Genomic DNA, 18,763 nt, shown 5'->3' with positions numbered 1-18,763 from the left:
TTCTTGTCTTTTTTGACAGTTCTCGAATCAGTCCAGTATAATGTATACCTACCAAAGGAGGATATGAAAGTAAATGAACTAATTAAAGGATAAACTGAAAGGAATTTGAAAAGAACCAACCCAGCGAGATAAACAACTACACATTACAATAGTATCAACATATATTAAACAATTATAGGAGAAAGGGAAAAAGAAAGAAACGATAATCCATAGAATAACGTAAAGAACATGAAGAGGTATAAAAAGATATTGAAATACATTTTTGGGACCTAATCAAGCTGGCAAAAATATACTTACAAACGAAAACTGTAGTCGGATCCAAATCACAATCAATGGCGATAAACAAAAACAGAAAAGCAAAACCACATTTTAATTGATATCAAGTTAACCTCTCATGGAGTAGTAAAGCAAGTTAATTCAATGTATAATATGCTAGAACTCATTTGAGAATCAACTCCAAAATCGATATCATATGTAGTATTTTATTGAAAAATACACACATGAGCATTATGACGTAGAAAACGAACCTGAACATGATTACTGATGTGAATTTTGGTTGTTGCATCCTTTCACCCATTTATGCGAAGATAGAAATGAGAGCCGATTTTATGAAGTTAAATTTTTTTAAAATTAGCCAAAGTATAAGCAATAATTTTATTATTCTCCAGACCATTTGAACATATTACATGAATAAATTATTTAACCACCATTATTAGACGTCAAAAGAAAAACAAAAACCTCCTAGAAAATTTACAAAATCTCAAGATTGTGCACGTTAAAATTCAAACAACAATGAACTGAAAATTACCGCTGCAGAAAGAAAAGGGAGGGACATTCTTAGTGTTGTTGATTGTGCCCATATTCTTAGATCATATTTCAACGTTTTATGTAGTTTTATTTTAGTGCATAAATGATCACTAATTGCAAAATTAATAGTAGCAGTGACTATCACTAATTGCAAAAGTAATAGCAGTAACTTTTGGGCTTTGTAAATTGAAAAAAAAAAAAAAAAAGATGAGTAATTAATAGAATGTAATTAATTAAGAAATGAATTTCCTATTTTTAATATATCATATAAATAGGAAAAAATAGGAAAAATGTCAAAAAAAAATGAGAAAAAAGATAAATATGAATGGTGGCCAAAGAGAGGTGCCACATCACCTTATCTATGCCTAGCTTTAGAGTCCGGAGCCTAAAGGGTATAAAAATACACGGTATTTACTAAAAGGGGATGACAAAAAATTTATATACCAAAAGGGGTATATCGTGGGCTGATCCACGATATACCCCAAAAAAATTTTCGGCTGTCAGACGCAAATCAACGAAAAATTTAAAAAAAAAAATAAATTAAATTGTATAACGTGGTGATGTCCACGTTATACATTCATATATTTGTGATATGTACTGTGCATTGTGATCACAATGAATAATTATAACAGATTTTTAGCTTTTGAGATTCTCTTTTCTAGGTTTTGGTAGTGAGGCGATGGGGTTGAGAATTTTGATTTGCATATATTGGAGCTTTGTATCTTTGCAACTAAATACAAGCAAGAGATCCACCACAGATAGACGGATTCAGGATTTAAGTTTTATGGTTTCAAAGTTTAAGATCTTTAGGATTAAACTCAGATAGTTTTAAAATTATGGGTTCAGACCTTTTATTTGTTGTAATTTTAGTTGCTTTTTACACATAAATTTATATTTCGTATCGAAAGTATTGGGTTCACATGAACCTAATATTGCAATGTCGCATCTATTTTTCGCCACCACACTGACCGTTGAAAAATATGATGATCTTTAAACCGGAGACTTCTCGAACCATAAAATAAAGAACGTTGCGATAAATTACCCTTAGGTGATACAAATTCAAACTAATCAAATAAGTGAGCTTTGAAAGTGAATTACCCTTAGCTCACTATAAACCGGAGACTTCTTTGAACCATAAAATAAAGAACGTTGCGATAAATCACTCATTTGATTAGTTTGAATTTGTATCACCTAAGGGTAATTTATCGCAACGTTCTTTATTTTATGGTTCGAGAAGAAGTCATCCGTTTAAAGATCATCATATTTTTCAAAGGTCGTGTGTAAAAAGTAAAATTACAACAAATAAAGGTCCTAACCCATAATTTTAAAACTATCCGAGTTTAATCCTAAAGATCTTAAACTTTGAAACCATAAAACTTAAATCCCGAAAATAGATACAAAGTCCAACATATGCAAATCAAAATTCTCAACCCCATCGCCTCACTACAAAACCTAGAAAAGAGAATCTCAAAGTTAAAAATCATATAATTATTCATTGTGATCACAATGCACAAGACATATCACAAATATATGAATGTATAACGTGGACATCACCACGTTATACAATTTAATATTTTAGGTTCATGGGGATATCATGGATTATAGAACTTGTTTTTCCTACTCCCACCATAAAAGTCATTTTCCTGATTTTTCTTTATAATATATATATATAGAGAGAGATAGATTTGATAGTTTGGATATAGAAAAAATGTTCCCATAACGTCCTTCTCACTTAAGACAACCAAACAGGAAAAATTGGCATTTCCCCTCCATACCAAACACACACCCTTAGAGGAAGTGTTCAAAGATTAAAAAGTGCTTGCACTTCATAGACAATTAAATATTATAATCAAAGACACGATTGTGAAATACAGAACAATAATGCCATACAAATTAGTCATCCAGAGTAGAGGTTGTAGATAGAATTTCCATGCAATTTCATTACAATCACCACATCTCTATCTCACTTGAGCTAAAACTCTCTCAGGGTATTCGTAAAGTGACCTTCCTTCACACACACACACACTGAAATGCTCATGACTAATACAAATCTGGATCATCAAAAGACACTGCTAATAGTTCACTTATTCCATTTGCATGTAAAATTATGCATTCTACTAATCATATCTGTATCACAGTTTGATAAGTAACTATGGTCCCAAAACTAAGATGCCAAAAGATCCACAAACAAGTCAATCACAATTGAGATTTGAAGGAAATTTTTTACTTTGCAATTTTGAAGAATTATCTCTCAAAGTTGAGAGACCCCTACCATATGTAGTTACAGATATAAATCAAGAAACGTATCGATTAATAATTTGGAGCTGAAATACTCACATTTCAGAATGGAAAAAGAAAATGTCTAAAATATTCTCATCCGATAATTTTAGAAGCCTCACCAGACTGTACATGTATAAAAGTTTTCATAAATCTTTGTACCAAGAGAAAAGGAACAAAAATTGAAAATATATGGGAAGAAAGTATATTTTTATTTCTAAAGAAGAATTATGGAGCGATTTCAAGCCTTGGCTCGAAGCAAAAACCAGTAAAAAGCTGAAGGGGAAACCTCTTTGTCACGGGACATTTCAGGCTCCACCTCCACTTTATCTGCTCCACATCGAAAATAAGAAGAGCAGGTGCTCCATAACTCTGAATGTATATGAAGTCATCTGTACCGCTACTAGCAAAAACTTCATCAAATTCCCCAAAACCTTGGAAATACTTATGTGGCATTCGGGTAATTTGTTGCCATTCCGTCCCGTTAAGTCTCCATATGCCGATCCCCTTAATTATGTCAGCCCGATCTCGCCTCCCTATACCTCCTACCATTATTAACTTTTCCTTCAGGTTTATTAAGCGGCCACATGTAAGAGAACATGGCACTGAAATAAAACTCCTCATCAACAAACCGGGCGATGCCGATATGCTTGAGACGTCGTAAGTGATTAAACCATGACGATTTTCCAAACCACCAATTCCAGTCGAGTAGATCATGAAATACAAAATACCGTCACATATTACACTTTCATCCCCACCTCTCCATCCTGCCAAAACATCGGTCAAACGGGTGGTCCACGTCATCGTTCCAGAATCGTATATGTGAATGGAAATATCCCACTGAAAGAGGTTTCCGGGGATGTGCTTCGATTTAACAATACTGACACTATAGCGACGGGTTTTCCTATTTACGAACATTGCCAATGCATTGTAATCAGAAAACTTGAAGCCAGGTGGCTCCTTGAGGCTCTTGCAACATTTGGTTATTGGATTACATACATATAGCTCAGTTCTACTATCATTGTCCATGAAGCAAAATAATCCAGAAGATGAAGATATAAAGCAACTCGATGTCCAAATGCAGGGGAGTTCAATACCGTACCATTTCCGAAAGGTCGGATCATAGGCATAACCTACTGGTTCCTTCAAACTTGTGAACATAAAGTACCATGGTTTATGAGACAGAGACTTGGAGGAGTTCCACAAGAACTTTCCGGACTTCACTATCTCGTGCCATCTTTTACACACACAACTTGCCCTAAAGAGGCTAGCAACAGGAAGACATGCTAAGATCCTTTCAAGTATATCATCAGGCAATATGAAATCCACAAGAACTGAGGAAACTTCTTTTTTGTCTTCATCTTTAAGCTCGGAGAAAGAATCAGACTCAACTGTGTTAATTGCAGCATGATCATGGCAATGACTTATCCATGATGTTTCCCCTTTCATGATGATTAAAAGTGACAAGAACCTGAAAGCATTATATTTTTTGAATGAGATTATGTATACAAAAATAAATGGGATAATTACATTTTTGGACCGGTCAAAAGAATAATAGCCAAAAAATGTATAGGTTTTGTATATCAAGTATAAATATACATATAGCATACATATAATATACAGTTTATATTGCATGTAATATACCTATTGTATACATATAACATACATATAATATACATAATCAGTGTATATATTTTGTATATTTTGGATAGTGCCTGTAATTAATTTCGGCTGACAGGCCAAAAATGAAAAAAGCCCTTCATTAAACTACTGTCATCCCTGATGCAACTAATGTAAACATAGATTTCAACTACTTGGTACTTATTAATCAACCTTTTCTTAGCTAATGAAGAAATGTAACACATGACACAAAGAGATGCAAAATTTTAGTTAGATCAGATTGTACATTTTACATAATCCACTGCTTAACAAAGCAGAATGAGCAGCAACAAGAAGCCACTACGCGTATAAATCAATTCGCATAACAATTACTACCATGCAAATTCCACAGGAAAACAGAATTTCAGAAATATACAATGATATGGAGAAACAATGTGCCATTCACAAATTAATAGCAGATGAAACAAAAGGAAAACCATGTTCAAACCATATATACAACAACGGAAAAACAGAAGCCACTTCCATAGTTTTAACTACAAAAAATTGAAATTAGCTACGAACTTCATCGCTAAATTGCTCGTAGCTAACATAATCTTTTTTTTAATCCATCCCTAATTCGTCTCATAAGATTAGCGACAGATTTTTCCATTTAGCTATAGAATTTCTCCGCGCTAATTCGTCGCCAAATAGGATTAGCATAGATTTTTCTATTTAGCTACAGAATATTTCCGTCGCTAATTCCTATTATTTTTAGCAGTGTTTGGAAATCAATATTAAAAGTGGGGTTGTTGAAAAAAATAAAATGAAGCCAGACACAAAAAAAAACACTGTTTAAGGAAATTCACAGAACAACAATAAAATCAAAACCTTGGAAGATAAATTACAAGAAATGAACATGTTCTTAAGTAAATATCATCTTAGCCCCTAAAAGAAACCAAATTGTGTCTGAGATGAACCAAAATTAAGACATTACCTAAGAAAAAAAATCCTCCTTTATCAGAATTAGTCCAGCCAGATTGCTCATAATCTTCAAGATTTAGCAGTAAAATGCTAAAAAAAAATTAAAAAAATCAGATGCTAACAACATTGCATAGCAAAAAAAAAAAAAACCAATGGGGTATCTAAAATTCTCATTAAAAAAAACAATGAATCATCATAAGGTTCTTTGTTTCTCTTCCTCTCTGTTTAGTGAAAGTGGAGAGAAAAAAAAAAAAGTTGAGTTGTCTTACTAGGCTATTTTTATGGTTTTTAAGAGCATTGAGATTTTGACAATTTGACTACTAATAAAAAAAATAAAAAGAAAAATGTTATTCACACCTGGCATTTGTCTACCAAAAAAATTCAAATCATGTGTCTTGTCATTATGTATTTACCATTTTAAGAAAAATACTTTGCCCACTCAATTATTACATTAGATTAATTGATTTAATTTAAAGAGTTAAAATTGAAGAGAGTACGTATCACTAAATTATAATTAAATGATAAAAATTCATATGCAAGATAACTATAGATCAAGTGATATATATCATTTATTGTTAACTCTTTAGAAAAAATTAATAATTCTTGCAATCCTTTTTCGAAAACCTTCTCTTTTGACTCGAGGGTCTATTGAAAGATAAAGTCTGCATACATCTAGCTTTTCCCGACTCCACTTATTGAATTAATAGGGTATGTTGTTGTTGTTGTTGTAGATTAAATTAATTAATTTGATAAAAATATTAAATGGGTAAGTATTTTCCTTAAATTGGGCAACATATCATTATGAAGATTTGCCGACAAAACACATGATTTGCATTCTTTGGGTAGATAGATGTTAAAGTGTGGATAAGTACATTATTTTCTTTTAGTTGTTTTCGGAAAACATTGGATTTGACCGCAACAAAAAAGAAAAGCTCAAATGGTATTATACGACGGGTAAGGACTTTTGTGACTTTTGTTCTTCTTGGCGTCTGTTAGTTTGGGACAAATCTTTTTGGTTCTTAAAAAGAAATAGTTCGAGGTTCAATGGCCGATTCAGAGATTTATCGATATCAAATTCATAAGAAAAATCAAATTCTTATTCGCGACTATTTATGATTTTAAAAAAATAAAATTCTGAAAGCTCGTTTGTTTTATTTATACTCTTCTTCAAATTATACATATCACATGACACACTTTAACAATATATATGATATGATTTGTATTCATTTAAAGTAGATTAAATATTAAGTATGAATTAAAAAAAAAATCCAAAAAGTATTGGAATTGATCTCAACAAAAAGATGAGAGTAATATCTACTAGCCTGTTTGGCCAAGCTTATGAAATTAGTTTATTTTAAAAAGTACTTTTTTTAAAAGTACTTTTCAAAAAAATACTTTTGGCGAAAAATAGTTTGTGTTTGGCCAATTAATTTCAAAAGCACTTTTGAGAACCAATTAGTGTTTGGCCAAACTTTTAAAAAGTGCTTCTAAGTGTATTTTTCTCAGAAGTACTTTTCAAAAAAGTGTTTTTGGGCAAAAACTATTTTTTTTTAGCACGAAAAATTCTTCCTTTTCAGAAATACTTATTTTCTTCCAAAAGCTTGGCCAAACACCTCATTTTTTTTAAAATAAGCACTTATTGAAAAAATAAATACTTTTAGGGGAAAATAAGCTTGGCCAAACAGGCTATAAGTCATCACATATTCACATTAGGACTTCTATATGTTTCTTCTAAATTCTTTTGCCCTTTTTCTCTATCATTGTTTATTTTCTTCCTTTTCCTACCTAATCCCTATTTCTGCCACTTTCTTCATGACTTCTACTTCTACTTCTCCTTCCCTCTTACCTTAGTTTCCTTTTAGAATATTATTGAATGAGGAACCAATGCTTTTAGAAAGTAATAGGCAAAAGATTGAATATACAGAAAGGGAACAAATTAAAATTTACTATATATGAATAAAATAGAAATATTTATAAAAAATGAGAGAAGTATAAGTTTATGCGTTTGCATTCACTTATTTTCATTCATTTTTTCTTTTGACCATTTAAAATATCTTGAAAAGTTGAACAAACTTTTGTTTTTCTAATCTTCGAATCTATAATATTTCCATTTACCTATAGCATATGTTTGGAATATACTTTACCAACATATACAAGATTGCCCCCTAGGACATATTCTTTTCTTCTCTGATTTGCTCTTAGAGATACGAATATAATTTTTTTGGGCTGATTTTGGTTTCCAAACTGGATTTTAATTCTTTAATAGCTATGCCACCTAATTAATCCCCCATCAATCTTTTGTAGGGTATTCTACCTAACCATTTGAATTTAACAAGTAATCCTTTTCATCTTTGAATTGACAGAAGCCACTCGATCTTGAAGCAGCTAGTAGTCATAATGAGCTAGTCATTGTAGAATTAATATTTTTGAAAGTCAAAAATGACAAATATGAATATATTCAAGCTAAACTCCTAACATTTTGGGAGAAAACAATACCCTCCTCATCTTCTGAACGAAATAGAGAACCTTATAAACTAACTTTTCAAAATAAATTTCAAAATTTCAAAATGTTTTGAAATTATGTTCATATCACCTATAAACTGTTCAAACATCGAATGTTGTTACTTTTAATTTTCTAAAATAATTATTAATGAAATTATTATTTTTCGAATAATTAGACCTCAAAATGCTAAGAATGATACGCAAATTGAAAATAAATCTTTCTTGAAAATTGATTAGAAAAAATAAAGTTTTATTTCTAGTAATTTTACAGGTAACAAAAAGAATGATCAAGTTGTATTAAAAAAAAAATCTGAATTCTAAGGAAAAATAAGTATCACAACGCAAGATGAGGCTTTACATTAGAGAAAACTAACGAGAAAACAGAAAAGTATGGAATTTCAATTTTTATACCATAATACTCCGTAAGTTCTTCATTGTTGAAAAAAATAACTATCGTACTTTGACTTTTAAAGTTGAAGTAAGAGAAGCTTTCAGCCTCATTCAGAAACTAAAAATTGTCAAAACTGGATATATATTGGACTGTATATTGGGTATATTGTTGTATGTCACGCGGCAGAGGTTGTGAGAGTTAGTTGATGTTGTGATCATTAGTTTGTTAGTTAGTTTTGAGTGCAATGATTAGTTGTATGCTAGCTGTAGTACAGCTGGCCAAAGTAGTCTACAAATATCTCATTTCCCTCCTCACATGTAATTCAATTCAATACAAAATTCTTCTCTCTACTCGATTTGCTTCAACTGCAATCTTCATGATCAAGCTTAAGGCTTGATCATGGTTTCTAATTGATAAATTCACATGGTATCAGAGCAGTGATCACTCGATCTATACTGCGCAATTCGAAACTCCATTAGAGAGGATACTTGAAAGCTTGAAACAAAGAAAATGGGAGAAGAAACTACAATTGTTACAGTCGATCATCATCATCCACTTTACTTGCAAGCTTCAGATGTACCAGGTATGGTACTGATTTCAACTAAGCTTACAGGTCCAGAAAACTACATATTATGGAGCAGGTCCATGAAACTAGCTCTAAGAGGTAAAGGAAAACTAGGATTTATAAATGGAAACTGTGTTACCAGTGATTATAAAGGTAAAGGAGATTTAGAAGAGTTATGGGAGAAGTGTGATGCTATAGTATTGTCATGGATAGGAAGCACAATTTCAAGTGAGTTGACACTAAGTATCATCTATGCTGTAAGTGCTAAGAAAGTATGGGATGAATTTAAGGAAAGATTTGATAGATCTAACCTTACTAGGATCTATCATATCTGGACAGATATAGTGAATCTAAAACAAGGAAATGACACAGTCACCAGTTACTACTCTAAGGTGAAGAAACTGTGGGATGAATTGGATGTAATTGTGCCTTTACCTTCATGTTGTGATGAGTCCAAGCATTATACAGATCATCTTAAAGCTCAGAGACTGATACAGTTTCTAATGGGATTGAATGAAAGTTATAGTAACATAAGGAGCAACTTGTTAGCAAAAGGATCTGATGTCACAGTAAATGAAGCCTATGCAGTGGCAACACAGGAAGAAAGTCAAAGAGCCTTAGGTGTGGTGGATACTGGTCATATTGTGGCCCTAACTATGCTAACGGGAAAGAATCAAGGAAACAGGTACAGGAAGGAAGCTTTAACATCAGCATATTCTGGTCCACCTTGTGGAGAATGTGGATACAAAGGACACAAAACTAAATATTGTTATAGATTGGTTAGATATCCTGCAAACTTCAAAAGTAAGAAGAAACAAGGACAATATGGTGACTTCAAGCCCTATGCAAACTCAACTACCACTGATGGAAATTCAGGAGAGTCCAGTAGCTCACAACATAAAACTGATGGCTTGTTCACTCCACAACAATATCAGGAGGTCTTTGAATAAATTGGATGAATCAGGAACGGACAAATGTGTGTCTAACATGGCAGGTATAACTTCTCTATTATCCAATGCAGTTGCATATGAATGGATAGTAGATTCAAGAGCATCACATCATATAACACCCTGTAAAGAACTTCTAAATGCACTTTGAAGTTTGTCTGATCACAAAGGTAATCAGGTGCAGATACCTACAAGTGGCAAATATCACATAGAAAATGCAGGAATGCTATGATCTTGGAAGGACATAAGATTCAAAATGTATTGCATGTGCCAGACTTCAAATTTAACTTGCTCTCAGTGTCTAAACTCACCAAGGAACTATGTTGTGCAACAATTTTCTTACCTGATTTCTGTGTGTTTTAGGGAATCTTCAATGGAAAGGTTATGGGGATTGGTAGAGAAAGAGATGGTTTGTACATATTGCAGGAGTCAAGAAAAATAAATCACACACAGCTAGTGGCAAATTCATTCCCAATAAGGAAGGAGAACTGCGGCATCTCAGATTGGGATATCCTTCAATAGGTGCAATGAAGCATATCCCATCATTAAAGTTCAAAGTAGAGTCTGCTGTTCAGGATAGATGTGCAGTATGTCCATTGTCTAAACATCATAGATTGAAATTTCCATTAAGTGAGAATAAAACTGTTGCTTGTTTTCAACTTGTGCATGTTGACCTTTGGGGGCCATATAAGAAGGCAACTTATGACAACAAACACTACTTTGTTATATTGGTTGATGATTACAGCAGGTATACTTGGTTTTGTCTCATACATTCAAAACATGAAGTGTTTACTGTATTTTCAGATTCCATAAGTTTGATGAAGAGTCAGTTTGGTTGCCTTTGTTAAAACACTTAGATCTAATAATGGCATAGATTTTTTTTTTAACTCTAATTATGTAGAATTGTTTGCTCAACATGGCATTATACATCAGAGTAGTTATCCTTATACACCTCAACAAAATGGAACAGTAGAAAGGAAACATAGGCACATCTTAGAAGTTGCTAGAGCCTTAAGATTCCAGAGTGGTGTTCCAATAAGTTTCTGGGGTAATTATGTGAGAACAACTATTTACTTGATCAATAAGCTTCCTACATTGGTCCTAGATGGGAAAAGTCCATATGAGAAGTTATTTGGGAAAGAACCAAGCATTCAACACTTGAGAGTATTTAGATGCCTTTGCTATGCTAGCAAGCTGCCTAGAGGAGATAAATTTGATTCAAGGGTAGGAAATCTGTATTAGTTGGTTATTCTGAAACTCAGAAGGGATATAGGCTGTTTGATCTCAACAGAAAGGTTCTCTTTATCAGTAGAGATGTGTCCTTTAGAGAATTCACCTTCCCCTTTAAGCAAGAGTCTCCTCCTAGCACAGATGACATATTTTTGATCAACCATGAGGGAATTACTGAAGTAATGAGGATAAGAGAAGTTGATGGTGTTACTGATGATAGTGTCAATGATACTTCACCAATTTTCCTACATGATGAGATGGCACAAGCACCATCCACATACCGGGATGGTGGTGTGTCAGTTCTTGACACAAACAATGCTGAGAGTAATGAGTCATTTGAGGCAGCAGAAGTAGTTGAAGAGGTAGATCATGAAGCACAAGAGGAAGTTGAGCAAGTCAATGATGAGGAACTGATACAAGCACCAATACTGCAGCAACATGAACAAGTTAATGAACAAATGCCAATAATACCAGAAGAACAAGGCAGACCTGCCAGAAGTATCAGACCACCTATATGGCATAGAGACTACGTGGTGGCATCTCAACACAATAGTCACTGTGTATATCCTATTTCCAACCACCTATCTTACACTCATTTATCTCCAACATATCAAACATATTTGAGTTGTTTCTTTAGTGTTGTGGAGCCCAAAAACTTTCATGAAGCATCAAAAGAGAAAGTGTGGATAGAAGCAATGCAGAAGGAGATTGAAGCACTGGTGGAGAACAACACTTGGGAACTAGTTGAACTGCCACCAGGAAAACAAACTATTGGATCCAAATAGGTGTACAAGGTGAAGTTAAAGGCTAATGGAGAAGTTGACAAATACAAAGCCAGGTTAGTAGCAAAAGGTTACACACAAAAAAAAGGTTTAGATTATCATGAAACCTTCTCACCGGTAGCAAAAATGGTCACATTAAGGACAGTGATCAGCATAGCAGCATCACATAATTGGGAGCTGGTCCAAATGGATTTCGACAATGTCTTCCTCCAAGGAGATTTGGAAGAGGAAGTATAAATGTCTCTGCCTTAGGGATCTACAGACAAGGGGAGAACAAAGTATGTAAACTTTTGAAGTCACTATATAGGCGGAAACAAGCTTGAAGGCAATGAAACATCAAGCTGACTGCTGCATTGTTGCATGTTGGATACACATAGAGCTCCTGTTGATCATTCATTATTCAGCAAGAAGAGAGGAAATGAACTTGTCATCATCTTGATATATGTTGATGATTTACTGATAACAGGAAACAGTTCTAGCCTGGTGGATGAGATAAATAAGTATTTGCATAGTCAATTCAAAGTTAAAAACTTGGGAATATTGAAGTATTTCCTTGGAATAGAAGTTATAAGATCAAAACATGGGATACTGCTTAATCAAAGGAAATATACATTGGAGTTGATTTCTGAATTAGGACTTAGTAGAGCAAAACCATCCTCCACACCATTAGAAGTAATGTCAATTTGACCTCAGTTGAATATGATGCAACATATGACAAGGAAAATGATTCAACAAGAAGGAAAATGGATGATCCAATACTTGAAGACATAGGCAGCTATCAGAAGTTAGTGGGGAAGCTGATTTATCTGACCATTACAAGACCAACTATTTGCTTTGCAGTACAGGTCTTAAGTCAATTCATGCAGATGCCAAAGAAGTCTCATTAGGATGCAAACCTAAGAGTGGTGAAATATGTCAAAATATCACCAGGATTAGGCATATTGCGGAGAAGAAACTCTATTGAAGAATTGACAGTTTTCTATGATTCAGACTGGGCTTCTTGTCCTAATACTAGGAGATTAGTAACATGATTTGTTGTGCAGCTTGGACAAGCATTAATCTCCTGGAAATCCAAGAAGCAACACACAGTAAGTAGGAGCTCAGTTGAACCTGAGTATAGAAGCATGGCCTCAGCAGTTTTTGAGATTGTTTGGCTAACAGGTTTGTTAAGGGAACTAGAAGTTAATGTGAAGCTTCCCATAAAGGTTTATTGTGATAGAAAAGCTACTATACTTAGCAGGGGATCCAATATTTCATGAACGCACAAAGCATATTGAAATTGATTGTCATTTTGCAAGGGAAAAATTCAAGGATGGGACCATCTTGCCAACTTATGTCAACACCAAATTGCAGCTAGCTGATCTATTAACAAAGGGCCTAGGAGTGTCACAACATCACATGCTTTTGTCCAATCTGGGAGTGATACATGTATTTCACCCACCAGCTTGAAGGGGAGTGTCAAAACTGGATGTATATTGGACTGTATATTGGGTATATTGCTGTATATCACGTGGCAGAGATTGTGAGAGTTAGTTGATGTTGTGATCATTAGTTTGTTAGTTAGTTTGAGTGCAATGATTAGTTGTATGCCAGTTGTAGTACAACTGGCCAAAGTAGTCTACAAATATCTCATTTCCCTCCTCACATGTAGAGTGTAGTCAATACAAGTTTGGCCCGCGAGACCGGCCCAACCTAACCCTTTATTTAAGTAGGGTTGGGCTAAGATTTCTTTGGCCCATAGAGAAGTGAGGCTCAAAAGCCCAGCCTCTCTTAGCTCGCCGTCCTCAAGGGTTGGGCTGAGGCCAGAAAAGAATAATAAATAATTTTTTTAAAAAAAAATATAAGTAAATTAAACAAAAAGATAAAAAGTAATGAGAAAAAAATGTACTTACTACTAAGAAGTAATTAGATTCTGGAGTAATATTTTTTAGTCTTAGAATTTATATTATGTATAATTTCTTTTGAACGTAATCTGAATTAGTGATTAAAAATAATAATTTATATTTGTTCTCTTGAATTTTTTCTTCTATGATATGGATTTGCGCAAGAATGGGTGGTAGAATATTCTATTTAATATTGTGAAAGTTTCATGTTCAAATTGTACCAAAAATCACTTAGAAAATGTTATTTCAAAAGACGAAAAACTTAGGCTGGCCCGTCCTAGCCCGCGGCCCGCTTATGCCATACGAGTTAATTTGTCATTTTGGCCCTTCAATTAAAAGTAGCCCATCCTAAATTTATTTAAGTCTTTGGCCCTTTAGGGCTGGATTGGGTTGGGCTGGGCCAACCCATTTTGACACCTCTAGTCACATGTAATTCAATTCAATACAAAAATCTTCTCTCCACTCAATTTGCTTCAACTGCAATCTTCATGATCAAGGTTTCTAATTGATAAATTCACAAAAAGTTATCATTTTCCAAACTCAAAAGAGATTGACATCTAGCTTTCCTCCTTTTTCCCAAATTGTAGGAGGTCTAGTTGAAAATTATCGTTGCATATGATACATATTTTTGAAGTAAAAATTGTCAAAATACAAACTGCTAGTACACATTGTTTCTTTTAACCAAAATGGGTCTGGAAGTGCAAGAAAGCTTAGTTAGACCAGGCTTTGAATGTATTTTGTAAGAAATTTGGTATGAATTATAATTACCAACGTAGACATAATACGTGCAATTTTTACATGGTATGGTTAGCAATAATGCACAGCACATCTGCCTGGGAAGAATTTGTTATTCGGATAGAGAAGTTATTCGATTACTATATGACTCATTTCCTTAAATTTCATACAGATTTTATTATTGGGAACATTGTCGAGAAACAAGATAATAGTTCGAGAGCAGTGTAATCTAATATTGTCAAACAAGATAGATCACTATTTGGAATGATTAGCAATTGTTAATATTATTCACGCATCGCAGGTTCTAATACTAGTTTTGAACTTAAACAAAACCAACTTCTACTTTTGAACGAAAACACTAGATAGCCTCTAAACATATGTTATCAATTATCATCCTTCTCTTTTAGACTTTTACCTTGATCAAAATCATCTATTAATATTTGTAACCGTCATTCTATGAGTAATTTCGAAACAACCAACCAATATCATTGCTATACCTAATCAAATTCGTGATCGAGAAAAAAAATTAAGACAGCATAGTTCGTAGGATTCATCATTTTTGGTTCACTAGTCTTCAATAAAATCATATGTAAAATAAAACACGAATTTATATTGCAAATTTCGTAGTTTAAAGTCGTACCTTTTATTTAATTACTGAAGAAAAAACTCGGTTGGAATCCTCTTACGGAGAGAGCCATCTTCTTCTTCTTCTTCTAATTCTTATGTTGGAAGGAGATAAAAAATTTAACCTTAGAAAGAAAAATATGATATGCAGTATCTTATATAAACAAGACAAAATTCGTGTATATTCTATATAGGCAATTATTATCAGTTGTGATTGTTCTACTTTTATTTGATTTTTATTTTATTGATCCACATGGTTAATCCATATTCCATACTTATTCATGGACTAACAAAAGTCTAATAGTTAGGAGAAAGGAAAAACAAAGAATATTTCCACCAAAATAGACGCCTAGCTACTTCACCTAGGTTTGTTAGCTACAGAAATTGCTCAATATTCGATGATATTTTTTCCTTGTTGAAGAATTAGTCAACATTATTAGCTCTAATTCTAAACAAGGAGAAACCAAAGAAACAGGAAAGAAATAGAAAATTTGAAAGGTTTCATGCGTATTATTAGTACTAGTTCTCTAAAATGTGCATTACACGTTGTATTCCGCGTTAGTCATTATAAAAATTGTATATATTTTGTTTAAGGATCTGATAGACATGAGATACCATCAAACTACACTATTAAAATGTGTTTTCATGTATGTGTTGTACAAATATTACGTATGTGTTACGATTCAAATCCAAATGACCATCACTTGAAACACTCTATTCGAACCAAGTGATAAGCATATCTCCAACCATATGTTCACAAATGAATACGAAATCCTTATAGATCATAATCATTTTAATCCACATTTCTACTTATTTTATATTTTCTTGTAGTTTTTATGTAATTTTATACATTTTATAATTTATTTTTATTATATTAATTTATAAATATTTAAATCAAAGATCCATGGGGCTTACGCCTCGAGGCTTACGCCCTTAAGCCCAATACTTCGAGGCTTACGCTTCGCCTGTATCGGGTAAAATGCCTCGCCTTGCACCTGCGGCTTTTGAAACACCAATAGGCAATAAGTATTACCCAATGAGGAATTCCAGGTTTCCTAATTTGGTCCTAAAGTCCCTCCTTTACCGTTTTAAGTAAATCCTAGTTTAATAGGCAATAAGTATTACCCAATGAGGAATTCCAGGTTTCCTAATTTGGTCCTAAAGTCCCTCCTTTACCGTTTTAAGTAAATCCTAGTTTAGCTCACAACTGTTCACCCAAATGGGTTGGAATGAATTGCAAATTAAACTGGGCTAGTAGATGAGTAATTTTGTACATGCCCAGACTTGGCCCAGTTGTTTAAAACAGCCCATAGACTTAATTAACATGGTTGGGATTGATTCAAGTAAAATTTTCACAAACAGCTACCTTTTAGCTCCTTCTAACAACCTATAACTACATGTTCTACATTTACAATTCGTAGCTGGAGGACCCTATATTTAGCTAGTAGACGCGTCGACTTAAATATAGGATAAATATAACGGAAATACACACGCTGAGAAAACTGAAAGTGCTATATTTATGGAAACAAAATCTATTCTAATTTAAATTAAAATAAGTTTTTAATGTTCCCTGATTCACGCAAAAATCCTCCTATTCCATATCTGATCTCATATCTCATTCAAACAGCTAACAAGATGTTATGTTATATTGGTGGTTTAATAAGATTTGAAAAGTCTACTCTATATAAACTTATTTGACCTTTTGTTTAGGATTTATGTTTTTATAGTTGTATTTCGTATATATTTTGGCTATATTTTAGTTGTATTTTGACTGATCTGTTAGATACTACTTATTCTAGTTTACTGTTAACTATATTTCATATATATTTTACATCTATTGGGAGTGTATTTAGATGAAATTTTAACTACTGTGACACACTGTACATTAAAAGTGGACTTATGAAATATATCTAAGTTATATTTGTTGTATATTTCGCATGTATTTAAATGGTTAAATATACTACAAAAAATTACAGTTATGGTGAAGAACAATAAACACGAATTAACTGAAAAACATGTGAAAAAAATAAACAATACAAAATATACTTAAAATGCACATAATATAGATCTGGTTAAGTCACAGATCTGTAATAACTGAACTAAAAAATACAAACGAACTAAATATATTGAAAATACAACATAAATATATAGGTTAAATACATGATGAAACGTAAAAATCAGTCTAGAATCTTACCTTTTTTGGGAATTAGATTTGAATTATGAGTGAAATTAATGAGTAGTTAATTAGAGATAAACAAGGAAGATGAACTATTGTAAAACTGATTTGAAATTGGAGGAAATTAAGGGATATTGGGCATAATGGTGTGTATTTAGGGGGATAGGAGAGAGGGACGTTTTTTTTTGCTTAAATTTAGGGGTGTGAGAAGTTATCAGATGAGTGGTAATAAATTGGTAGCTATAGGAAGTAAATATGTTATATTTTAGCTACTAAATATAATTATTGTAAAGTTTAGTTATGTTCCATAAATAGGTAATAATGTAAGCTATGCCAAGTAAATTTTAGTTGATTGAAAGATCACATGATACAGACAAAGGCCCTAAATTATAATTTCTAAGTGTAATATAGCAACTAATCTAGACAAATAAATTATCAGACCAAACAAGTGACTATATTTAACTAAATAATCTAATTAGTATGAACAACTAATTTTTTTTGGTTTCCCACCCGGTGTCCGGTATCCTTATTGGAGCCAGAATATATCCAGATTCGCACCGCATAGGGCCCCATTCGGAGGGAAGCGCTCCCTACCAATGATTTTTCCATACCCAGGACTCGAAAGTATGAACAACTAATTGATTTACGCTAAATAGCAGTCTAATGATAAAGCAGAAGGAAACTAAAACTCGAACTAAACATAATTAAGCTGGAAATAGTGATTTGTGCACTTCCCCATCAAATAAGGATTCACCAGGAGCAATTCTTCTCAGAGGCGGATCTAGGATTTAAATTCAAGGGGTTCAACATCTTAAATTTTTGGCATTAAACCATTATATTTCTAAAGTTATGGGTTCATATCTACTATTTATTGTAATTTTAGTAAATTTTTACACATAAATTTATACCCCGCATCGAAAGTTTGGGGTTCAATTGAACCCCAAGCTATAGTGCTCCATCCGCCTCTGATTCTTCTACCTTTCATCATTAATTTGTGCAAAGATTTGCATAAAACAGTGGAATCAAATTAATTTTCATAAACCCTATTAGGACATTTCTTCAAAAATGATCCCCACCCTTGATACTCAAAGTACTCTGAGATAGGATTAGATTGCATGTTCATACATTTGCTTATTTCCCCTATAATGGAGTATATTTATGTGCCAAGATTCATCATTTAACTTTATTGTAGTGCTTCCGCAACTTTATTATTTTATGTTACCTTGTACAAATAGTCAATAAGTGGACTCTTTAAATTTGGTCC

At 33.0% G+C, this 18,763-nt stretch overlaps 1 protein-coding gene across 1 annotated transcript; it reads right to left on the bottom strand.

Annotated features, from left to right (window-relative positions):
• Positions 1–3,101: 3,101 nt before the first annotated feature.
• On the bottom strand, positions 3,102–15,482 carry LOC132068581 (F-box/kelch-repeat protein At3g61590-like). The gene is made up of 3 exons (XM_059462219.1): positions 15,340–15,482; positions 5,678–5,754; positions 3,102–4,555 (listed from the first exon to the last, which is right to left on the bottom strand). Exon 3 carries the CDS (start codon positions 4,531–4,533, stop codon positions 3,313–3,315), a length of 1,221 nt encoding a protein of 406 aa, XP_059318202.1. The 5' UTR covers positions 4,534–4,555; positions 5,678–5,754; positions 15,340–15,482; the 3' UTR covers positions 3,102–3,312.
• Positions 15,483–18,763: the final 3,281 nt, after the last annotated feature.

Source organism: Lycium ferocissimum, chromosome 8, assembly GCF_029784015.1.
Source record: "Lycium ferocissimum isolate CSIRO_LF1 chromosome 8, AGI_CSIRO_Lferr_CH_V1, whole genome shotgun sequence".
Taxonomy (NCBI): Eukaryota; Viridiplantae; Streptophyta; class Magnoliopsida; order Solanales; family Solanaceae; genus Lycium; species Lycium ferocissimum.
This window is presented reverse-complemented; position numbering and strand designations above follow the sequence as displayed.

Bases quoted from the DNA above. Each gene is read 5' to 3' on its own strand.
- LOC132068581 (XM_059462219.1), bottom strand. From the start codon at position 4,533: ATGAAAGGGGAAACATCATGGATAAGTCATTGCCATGATCATGCTGCA.